This window comes from Anopheles arabiensis, chromosome 3 (genome assembly GCF_016920715.1).
Source record: "Anopheles arabiensis isolate DONGOLA chromosome 3, AaraD3, whole genome shotgun sequence".
In the NCBI taxonomy this organism is placed as follows: Eukaryota; Metazoa; Arthropoda; class Insecta; order Diptera; family Culicidae; genus Anopheles; species Anopheles arabiensis.
Window position 1 is genome coordinate 91,510,698 of NC_053518.1, and position 10,561 is coordinate 91,521,258.

The 10,561-nt window shown below is 49.1% G+C and overlaps 4 protein-coding genes across 5 annotated transcripts; 2 read left to right on the forward strand and 2 right to left on the reverse strand.

Annotated features, from left to right (window-relative positions):
* The first annotated feature begins 1,557 nt into the window (after nucleotides 1-1,557).
* On the forward strand, nucleotides 1,558-3,645 carry LOC120902548 (CDK5RAP1-like protein). 2 transcript variants are annotated; one of them, XM_040311391.1, is made up of 3 exons: nucleotides 1,558-1,718; nucleotides 1,794-2,969; nucleotides 3,036-3,645. In XM_040311391.1, exons 2-3 carry the CDS (start codon nucleotides 1,799-1,801, stop codon nucleotides 3,584-3,586), a joined length of 1,722 nt encoding a protein of 573 aa, XP_040167325.1. In that variant the 5' UTR covers nucleotides 1,558-1,718; nucleotides 1,794-1,798; the 3' UTR covers nucleotides 3,587-3,645. The 2 variants fall into 2 exon arrangements, with proteins under 2 accessions (XP_040167325.1, XP_040167326.1); XM_040311392.1 differs by having other exon boundaries at nucleotides 1,558-1,677.
* Nucleotides 3,646-3,907: 262 nt separating this feature from the next.
* Nucleotides 3,908-5,203, forward strand: LOC120902549 (transcription initiation factor TFIID subunit 8-like). The gene is made up of 3 exons (XM_040311393.1): nucleotides 3,908-4,166; nucleotides 4,237-4,523; nucleotides 4,590-5,203. Exons 1-3 carry the CDS (start codon nucleotides 4,031-4,033, stop codon nucleotides 5,133-5,135), a joined length of 969 nt encoding a protein of 322 aa, XP_040167327.1. The 5' UTR covers nucleotides 3,908-4,030; the 3' UTR covers nucleotides 5,136-5,203.
* Nucleotides 5,204-5,207: 4 nt separating this feature from the next.
* LOC120902547 (ATP synthase subunit beta, mitochondrial-like) lies at nucleotides 5,208-7,443 on the reverse strand. Its single transcript, XM_040311390.1, has 2 exons — nucleotides 7,333-7,443; nucleotides 5,208-7,203 (listed from the first exon to the last, which is right to left on the reverse strand). Exon 2 carries the CDS (start codon nucleotides 7,121-7,123, stop codon nucleotides 5,609-5,611), a length of 1,515 nt encoding a protein of 504 aa, XP_040167324.1. The 5' UTR covers nucleotides 7,124-7,203; nucleotides 7,333-7,443; the 3' UTR covers nucleotides 5,208-5,608.
* A 399-nt stretch (nucleotides 7,444-7,842) lies between these two features.
* LOC120900739 (SUMO-conjugating enzyme UBC9-A) lies at nucleotides 7,843-9,473 on the reverse strand. The gene is made up of 4 exons (XM_040308158.1): nucleotides 9,215-9,473; nucleotides 8,990-9,073; nucleotides 8,514-8,776; nucleotides 7,843-8,419 (listed from the first exon to the last, which is right to left on the reverse strand). Exons 1-4 carry the CDS (start codon nucleotides 9,278-9,280, stop codon nucleotides 8,356-8,358), a joined length of 477 nt encoding a protein of 158 aa, XP_040164092.1. The 5' UTR covers nucleotides 9,281-9,473; the 3' UTR covers nucleotides 7,843-8,355.
* Nucleotides 9,474-10,561: the final 1,088 nt, after the last annotated feature.

Below are 10,561 nucleotides of genomic sequence, written 5' to 3' on the forward strand. Positions count from 1 at the left end.
ATTCGTTTGCTTCTCAAGCTTTCCCTCAAGCAAGGACAGCTGGGACGGTTTTAAGTTACGCTTGTGAGACAAAGATTTGCAAACGAATAATGAATTTTGGTTTCAAGTTTTTCCAGAATTTAGAAAAACCGTTAGCATCATGAGATTTGGACTGGAAGAGCTAGAGAGCAACTTGGGAGTATGTATTACTGGTCGGATTGGTTTTGGGCACTTGGATGATTGGAATTGGTGCCAGAAATTTCCGTTAAACTTTTAAAATGAGGTATTCTGCTTCTAGGAGACTGCTTTAACTCTAATTAAATGCAATTACTTTATAATCTTATCTAAAAGCTCAACCAAATTGGAGATATGTTAAACTGGAGTATAGCCAGGGGCGTATTAAGCACTACGCAAACTAAGCGTGGGTCTCCGAGGTCTCGAGAGGCCCCGAAAAGAGGACCCACTCTCCGCCAACAAGTCAATTTGCTTCTTAATCCTTCCCTAGCTTAGAATTTCTCTTACAATTTATCGCTCAACACTTCAGAAAGACTCGTGTTAATCCGCCACTGAGCAAAGCAAAACATTCAGACCATCATCGTGAAGGATATAGTTAGTAAAGAAAATATAAGTTGAAGGATAAGGTAGTAAATAACATCAACATAACGTAATACAAACAACATCTATCATGTCTGTAGTACAATTTATATAGCCACAGGTTCTTTTTCTGCTTAATTAGCACAACAATAAAGGGCATTGCTAAGGAGCTTGGCATTCAGTGACCAATTGATTACAAATAGCAGGATAGTCCCACATTTAGAAGGATCGGTCCTTACGAGGCTTGAGTCCATGACGAGCATGTTGTGAAGTCATGCTAGTTGACGACTGTACCTCAAGATTGGCCCATAATACCATTTGGCAAGCTATAAATGCGAAAAATAAGAAAATTGTCAGATACACTTTAAACGAAACATTCTCAGATGCAGTTTAGTGGTTTATTTGGATACCTAAAATGTATAACATGGAAAGGTTACTTTTCCGAACGAAAGTCCCCATAGACAGGGAATCATAATCAAACTAAGGCCAAAATTAAATCATAAATAAGCCATTTACACCCTCACTTAAAAGAGCTTGACAACACTAGACCAGTATTGGTAACTGTACGAGAAAAAGAGGAATTAATGAATAGAAAGTGCTGGCTTTCTCCTACTAAGAAACTACGATAACGACAACAACATTTCGTAACATTCAGGACTTCGCAGCTATGTTCAGGTCATCAGATTGCGCAAAAAGCTGTGATTGCCATAGCAACGAAGCTTTGTCAGCAGCTTTAAACAAAAGCTCACACATTTTCCGTGGGTGTATGTCAAACGTAAGCCAATTTGGGTTAAAATGACCTTCTTTCTAATACGAACTGTGGGTTGCACGTGAATATTCATAAAATAATAAACTTTTCTATTCATGAATTACAATAACATAACTTTCTTCTACATAAAACTCCACTGCTGTCCAAAAGCCCCGAGCAAAGGGTTGGACACCCCTGATCCAATAGACAGCTGCTGAGAAAGTCACATTGACGTGTTTGTTTGTAAACAAACGTTTGGAACCAAAAGCCGCATCAAAAAACCATCGATTTTTCTACAGAAAAGATTAAAGTAGTGTGTAGAGTGGTTCAAATAAGTTTAATTTAACGACAAATAGGTGAATTGGATGAAAACAGTGTTTTAGGCATTTTAAAGAAAGTAAACACCCATGCACCACGACATCTTATGTAAGCAGAAAGTGTTCTACGATTGCTTCTTTTCTTCCCCTTTTAGATACAATGAACACAGTAGCAAGAAATTCGATACTAGTCCGATTGGGTCGAAGGATATTACCACACAGGACGTGCGTGCGCACCGCATCATCGAGCAGTTTGCAGAAGCGGGAACAGCTCAAGGAAGGCCCTTCGTTGCAAGATTTCCTGCGTGGAACAACGGAAGCGGAAACCTCCACCGTCTACATTGCGGACCGGGGCAAACCCATCCCCTACATCGCCCCCGAAACGCTCCGGGGGCAGAAACGGAAGGTTTTCCTCGAAGTGTACGGCTGCCAGATGAACACCAATGATACGGAAATCGTTTGGTCGATACTGAAAGCGCACCAGTACCACCGAACGGTGAATCTGAAGGAAGCCGACATCGTGCTCATGATGACGTGCGCCATCCGGGAAGGCGCGGAAGATACGGTCTGGAATCGGTTGAAACATTTGCGCCTGCTGAAGCGCAAGCGTGAGACGAACGGCGAAAAACCGTTACAGATCGGGGTGCTGGGCTGTATGGCGGAACGGTTGAAGAAGCAGCTGGTAGAGAAGGAGCACTCCGTCGATGTGGTGGCAGGACCGGATGCGTACAAGGATTTGCCCCGCCTGCTGGCGATCGGCCAGCGGGGACAGAAAGCGATCAATGTGCTACTTTCGCTCGACGAAACGTACGCCGACGTGGTGCCGGTAAAGCTGGACCGTAAATCGAAGACCGCGTTCGTTTCCATCATGCGTGGATGCGACAACATGTGCTCGTACTGTATCGTTCCCTTTACCCGCGGCAAGGAACGGTCCCGACCGATCAAATCGATCCGCGAGGAAGTGTTGCAGCTGGAAAATGAAGGCATTAGGGAAATAACGTTGCTCGGGCAGAACGTTAACAGCTATCGTGACACGAGCGACGAATCGTTGGAGGATGCCCCCAAGGAGGCAACGCTGTTGGCGCCCGGGTTCCGCACCGTGTACAAAAGCAAGGTCGGGGGATTACGGTTTGCCGAGCTGCTGACCGAGCTGGCGGAAGCGGTCCCCGAGATGAGGATCCGTTTCACGTCACCCCACCCAAAGGACTTCCCGGTGGATGTGCTGGAAACGATTGCAAAGTATCCGAACATATGCAACAGCCTGCATTTACCGGCACAGTCCGGCAATACGCAGGTGCTGGAGCGCATGAGACGTGGTTACACGCGGGAAGGTTAGTGATGGTAGGGCTTTTATAACTCCAAACAAGTGTTTTGATGGGTTTCTTGCACAATTTTAGCATACCTAAACCTGGTAGAGGAAGTGCGCCGCATCATACCGAACGTAACGCTTTCCAGCGACTTTATCTGCGGCTTCTGCGGTGAAAGCGAGCCCGAGTTTGCCGACACGGTATCGCTCATCGAGCAGGTGGGCTACCATGCTGCGTTCCTGTTTGCGTACAGTATGCGGGAGAAAACTACGGCCCACCGGCGGTACAGTGACGACGTACCGGAGGAAGTGAAGCAGGAGCGTTTGCGCCGGATGATTGCAGCTTTCCGGAGGGAAGCGGAACGACTAAACAGTTTGTTTGTTGATCGAACGGAGCTTGTGCTGATCGAGGGTTACAGCAAACGATCACGAACCGATCTTGCGGGTCGTAATGATGGAAACGTGAAGGTTATTGTTCCTGCTGGACAGGTTCGGTCCGACCGGGCGGCTGATCGTGACGATGTCCGACCGTTGGGCGTTGGGGATTACGTTGCGGTGCGAATAACAGGTTCAAATTCGCAAATTCTTAAAGGCGAGCCTTTGTACCACACAACGATAAAGGAATTTTATGGAAATGCTTAGGAAGAGCTCACGATCGTGTAGGAAGTTACGGAGTTGTTAATAAATGATCCTCTATTGAACACTTGTTTACTATTTGCTCATGCTTTTCAGGTCGAAAGAAACTATTCCTAAGCCAAAGCGATTACGTACCTGTATCCTATTCAACGTTATGTTACGTTTTCATAAAATAACTAAAACTTACACATTTTTGCAATAAAACACAAACCATTGGAATTCCGACTCCCTTTTTGAACGTTCCATTGTCATGGCATTCTTCGAATTTCGGACGAAAATGGCGCCGTTTGACAGTTTGCGCGCCCACTGTCACTGCCGTAGCTGTCACAACACAAGCAAGCGAGATTGTAAACAATCCTGCGAGCAGAATCACCGCAGCTTTGGTTGGCGATTACACAGCCGGAATATTGAATTGCCGGTTTTTGTTTTCGACCATCATTCCGGCACACCATGGCTGAGGTAAATGCAACACAATTGGCACGACGGCGATTCCTCACGATTGCCATCTCGTCCCAGCTGGAAGAGGCTGGCTTCAGCACGGCAGAAAAGGACGCCCTGGAAACGCTCACCGAGATGATGCAGAGCTGTAAGTTTCACCTTGGTCATTGCTTTGGTTGGATTTTCGTAGCTAATTGTTTGCCCATTCCCCGTTTTAGTTCTGGTTGAGCTGGGACACTCGGCTAGGAATTACTGTGAACTGGCCGGACGAACGCAGCCAGTGATCGGGGACGTGGTTGTGGCGCTGGTCAATATGGGAATTTCCATCCGGGGACTGGACACGTTCGCCAAACGCGAGGGCCGGCACGTGCTGCCCCAACCGCAGCAAGCGCAGGCCCAGAAGCAGCAGTCCATACTGCAGGCTGGCCAGAAGATTCCTCACCCGTCATACATTCCCAGCCATCTGCCCCAGTTCCCGGATCCGCACGCATACATACGAACGCCGGTAAGCAGCGGAGCAGCAATTGCGCTTTCGCCACCTTTCCTAACGACTCTGTGTTGAATATTTCAGACCCACAAACAACCGGTGACGGAGTACGAGGTGATCCGGGAGAAGGCGGCACAGCAACAGCGGGATGTAGAGCGTGCTCTGACCAAGTTTCTGGCCAAAACGAGCGAAATCGATACGCTGTTCGACAACGAGGAGAACCCCATGTTCCCGCTCATCGCCTGCAAACCATCCTTTCCGCCCTACCTGCAAGCACTGAACCCGAGCGATCAAATATTTGACTTCGAGGAGCTCGAGTATTACTATCTGGTGGCAAACCGGAAGGAAGACATAACGGAAACGAAAGAAGAGGCCGACGCCGGCGACGACGACGACGACGAGGACGGGGAGAGTCCGAAAAAGGAGGACAAAGCGTCCCAGGAAGCCAAACAGGAGGTGGAGGAGGCGGCTTCACCCTCCGCATCGAAAAGCGACTCTCCGGCGGCGACGGCAAGTGCTTCGGCCGGTGGCAGTGGACAGACGTCCGGCGTCAGTACGCCGGCACCGATCGATAATCCTTACCTGCGGGCGGCGACAATACCGCGAAAGGTGAAGCATGAAATGCGCTAGAGTTTAGCGGCGATCTTAGGTTAATTTCGAATGTAGGAAATAAAAAGAAACACCGAACACAACTCGAACAGCTATCTACACTGATACTTAATCGGATCAAACGTGGTGGTTCTGTATTTCCGCACAGGAGAAAACAAACAAATTACACAGCTCGGTTCGCCCCACCCCCGCGAGGGGGGTTGATGGATCTTGTCGTTACTCGTGGTGATGAGTGTTACTGATTTCGCTTACAACTAACGCACTAACCAGCCCGCCTGCTTTGTCGCCCATTGCGTCCTCGAATGGGGTGGTGGTGCAGCAGCTGAAGCGAGAGTTCCCACCCGAAAAAGGGGGCTTGGGAGGATTTCCCCCTTTCGCGGGCTCTCTCTCTCCCCTCATCCCCGACATTCCCCCCACCATTCGAGGCCGAAACGGTGGCGACGTCACAGTACTACGGGCGCGTAAACTCCTTACGCCTGTCGTTCATGCCCTCCTTAGGCAGCCTCCTTGGCCAGACGCTCCGCCTTCTCGACGACCTCCTCGATCGGGCCGACCATGTAGAAGGCCACCTCCGGCAGATGGTCGAGCTCACCGTTCAGGATCTTGGTGAAGCCCTTGATGGTTTCCTCCAGCGGCACCAGCTTGCCGGCGTGGCCGGTGAACACCTCGGCGACCTGGAACGGCTGCGACAGGAAGCGCTGGATCTTGCGGGCGCGTGCGACCGTCAGCTTGTCCTCCTCGGACAGCTCATCCATACCCAGGATGGCGATGATGTCCTGGAGCGACTTGTAGTCCTGCAGGATCTTCTGCACGCCACGGGCGATGTTGTAGTGCTCGGCGCCGATGATGTTCGGGTCCATGATACGCGAGGTCGAATCGAGCGGATCGACCGCCGGGTAGATGCCCAGCTCGGCGATGGCACGCGACAGCACGGTGGTGGCGTCCAAGTGAGCGAAGGTGGTGGCCGGAGCCGGATCGGTCAGATCGTCAGCGGGCACGTAGATGGCCTGCACCGACGTGATCGAACCCTTCTTCGTGGTGGTGATGCGCTCCTGCATGCTACCCATGTCCGTGGCCAGGGTCGGCTGGTAACCGACGGCGGACGGGATACGACCCAGCAGGGCGGACACCTCCGAACCGGCCTGGGTGAAGCGGAAAATGTTGTCGATGAACAGCAGCACATCCTGACCCTCCTGGTCGCGGAAGTACTCGGCCACGGTCAGGCCGGTCAGCGCGACACGGGCACGGGCGCCCGGCGGCTCGTTCATCTGGCCGTACACCAGCGCGACCTTGGACGACTTGTCCTTCAGCGAGATGACACCACCCTCAATCATCTCGTTGTACAGATCGTTACCCTCGCGGGTGCGCTCGCCGACGCCGGCAAACACGGAGTAGCCACCGTGCGCCTTGGCGACGTTGTTGATCAGCTCCATGATGAGTACGGTCTTGCCGACGCCGGCACCACCGAACAGGCCGATCTTGCCGCCCTTCGCGTACGGGGCCAGCAGGTCCACCACCTTGATGCCCGTCACCAGGATCTCCTGCTCGACGCTCATCTCGATGAACTCGGGCGCCTCGGCGTGGATCGGCGCCGACAGGTTCGTGTCGATCGGGCCGCGCTCATCGATCGGCTCGCCGATCACGTTAATGATGCGACCGAGCGTCTCCGCCCCGACCGGGATACGGATGGGCGAACCGGTGTCCAGCACGCGCTGGCCACGCACCAGACCCTCCGTACCGTCCATGGCGATGGTGCGCACCGTGTTCTCACCCAGATGTTGCGCAACCTCCAGCACCAGCCGGGCGCTGCGGCCCTGCACCTCCAGCGCGTTCAGAATCGGGGGCAGCTGCTCGTCGAACTGCACGTCCACGACGGCACCGATGACGGCCACCACCTTGCCCTGCGCTCCGGCCGCGGCCTTTGCCGCCGCCTTCGCCGCGTACGAGCGGGCCATCATCTGCTCCGCCCGGACCGCGGTGGTCATGAGCGATTTCATTGTCGAAAACATCCTCGGCGGGTCGGTCTCGCGCGTTGGATGCTTTTCTGGGGTTAGTTTCGGGGCTGCTTCTTTTTTTTCTAACAAATTATCTAAAGACGAAACGGGGGAATAATGGGCACGAGTTATTCACACAAGCTGATCGTTCGAAAATGGGTCGACTTATTGCTAAAAGATAAACTAGGAAAGTGGTAAAATAACACTGATTACGTAAAACCTACCGGATGACAATTTGTTGGGAAAATGAAAATTATACAATCGGGGCTGCTGCGGCGAGGTGCCAGAATTTCTACAACCAATGACAGGTCCACACTGCGTGCCGAGTTTCGTTGGTGGCGTACTTTCACACCACACACTGTGTGCGTTGGATCGAGTTCGCTGGCTGACCAACTTTGCAGGGAATTTCTTTCGCTCTCTTGTACCGGCAGTATAGAGCATATATAAAATCTATAGAATTTTATTTAAATACGAAGAATTTGTTTAATGAAATATCTAATTCATAAAAATAGAGTAAAAATATAGATTTCATCGCACACTTGGGTTGGCAGTGGACAAATTTAGAACAACAGCTGTCACTCTTCTGTCATTCTTATTTCAAATTACGCGGGATTGACCGAAACCGAGTTCCGTTGAATCCATCTGCCACAAGCTAATTATCGGGAAATAGGTTGACTATCTCCGATGTTCCTCGATGTCGTTCTAAAGAAAATTATGCTCCATAATTTAACGAGTATGTAGCCAGCTATAGTGGCTGATTATATTTCAGTGTTTATTATGTTATATTATGTTCAGCCCACGTACTGATGAACCAAAGAGCTCACTCCTTGTCCACACAATCGCTCAAAAAGTAGTTCGTATCTGATACATTTCTTCACTTGAGTTTTCTCTGAGTTCCATTCTGCTGTCTGCCCTTCTTGCTGTTTCTAATTCACTCAGTATCGCGCTCTGCTATTTCACCGAAACTATCCTTATTTTCGCAAAGCAAGCAACGCATCGTCGCTATGGTCAGAATTTGCTATGGCAACAATCCATGCTAATTACTACTTCTCACTTCCCTAATTATTTACGTTGGTTTTAGTCAAGAGATAACAAAGAAAAGATTAATGTCCTTAAGCTACGCGAGGCACTCAACGGTCAGAGAGACACACACACGGATCTGCCAGCTATCCTGGGTCTGTAAATTCGCTTAACTCTATCCGTACATTAATTCAATCGCCTCTACATTACGATGAACAATAAATCATTTAACTATTCGACATTGCTTTGGCCTGCGCACGTACACGCTTTTCATATTCCGCCAGATTTTGGCTAAAAAAATGCACAAGAAAAAAAAAGGAAACAAAAATAATTATCATTTCTACCTCTATAATTCTCTAGGTGGTAGGATACACTGTTTACTTACCAGTAAATTGTGTACGCCTCCGCCTGTGCCGGATCCTTAATGTTCGGCTCGTTCAGCAGATCCTGAATGCCGAGCAGTAACTGCTTGATCGTTATTGCCGGACGCCAGTCCTTCTGCTCGTCCAGCAGCGACAGACAGACCGTGCCGGACGGGTACACGTTCGGGTGGAACAATGGCGGCTCGAACTTGCACTTTGGCGGGGTGGTCGGGTAATCGTCCTTGAACAGCATGCGAATCTTGTACAATCCGCCCTCCCAAATCGTCTGTGCCAACGAACAAACAATCACGACCAACGTTTGTGGCGCGGGCGCGTAAAAACAATTAAACAGAATAATTAATTGAAGTAATTCAAGCAACAAAAGGCGGGAAAAGGACAGGCAGTAGCGCAAAACGAAGCTCCCCTTTCTCTTTTTCCACACATACACACACACACACACACACAAGCACATGCACAGACACAACGTTACTCTACTTACACCTTTTTTTCCAGGAATGGCACACTCCCAGTTCATGATATTTGCCGTGCCATCCAAATTCTTCGCCGGTTTAGCAACGAATCCCTGCAGAAAGAGCAAAGGAACAAACACAAAAAAGTCATTAAAATAACTTAACAAAAGAAAACCCATCACATTCGCAGAAATGCCGGGTGATCGTCTGATTTCACGCAATGGCGGGCCGGAGAAAAAGTCGATCGAACTTACGTAGGGATGATCTTTGCGCCAGGCTTTGCGTTCCTCAGACAGGCGGGACGAAGCAATGCCGGACATTTTGTAGATTGTTGTATTTTTGTTTAGGTGAGCTTGTAGCGAAACCCCTATACGATGTTAACAAGCGGGCTAAATTGCTCAGAACACAATAGAAACGCTCACACACACACACACGCACAGACGTTGCACAAAGAGAGCTAGTTCCCGCTTCAAACCGGCGTCACCGACAGTTGCAAGTAAAATGGTTGCAGTAGGCCAGAAACAAAAACAATCGAGCTGGTGCCTTCGGCAGGGTGACCAGACGAACCGGTTGATTTAAAGTTCTACCGGTTCACCGCCAAGGACACTGAAGGCCCTATTAGACAGAGGAAAATACTGTCATTTGATTTTAGGATTTCATCCTTCTAACAGGGTTTGACAGATGGATATTAGTCGGAAAATTGGAATTCGGCATGCTCATTTCTGATTTATAATGATTATGATTATTAATGATTCTTTCGGGTGAAGCCTAGAAAATAAATAAATAAAATAATAAATGTGAAAGGTGTCGTAACAATTCTCCTGTGTTATTACACGCACGAAAGGCATTGTTGTGTCAAAGTCTAAGTTTGACAGATAAATGCCAAAGAGAAATTACAGTATTTCCCTCCGTCTAAAAAGGCCTTAAGACGAAGCTTTGCAGACGTATCCACATTCGGCCTATCGGACAGAACAGTCTGGCCACCTTGTCCATCAGTTCGAATTCTTTGAGCGCTGTTGCTCCGACCGCAAGATAAATAACACAAACAAGCTTCAAAATCACATCAATTGCCTTCTTATTTACTAATTAAACGAATGTACATTTGGGGGCAGCTTTCGCGCCTGTTGTGAGCTGGTCGCTGCTTTCGGCTGCTTGTCGGTCTGGCACGACTTCTTGTCCAGTTTCTCCTGCTTCGCCTGCTCGTACTCCTTCAGGTCGCTCAGTTTCAGCGTAAATGCAGGAATTTCCCGACGCCGCATGGTGAATGCTATGCTTGTTTTGCCTAAAACGATAAACACCGTTTTCTTAGCACGATCGCTGAAATATCTAAAGCACTTTCTTACCTTGAAATAGCACAATCGTTCTGCAAAGATCTCTTTCTGCGTGCTTGTGGCGGTGCTGCCGTAAACAACGTAAACATTGGGCGACACAGGCGCAAAACGCCACAACCAAGGTGACTGACACACAGGTGTGCAAATGACAATGGGCCAATCTACTCGTTTGAGGTCAAAATATCTCAAACAACCGTTTTTTTTGGCCCAATTGTATATGCTTTCAGAGCAGTTTTGATAATATCAGCAAAAAATATTACAAAAAATGCA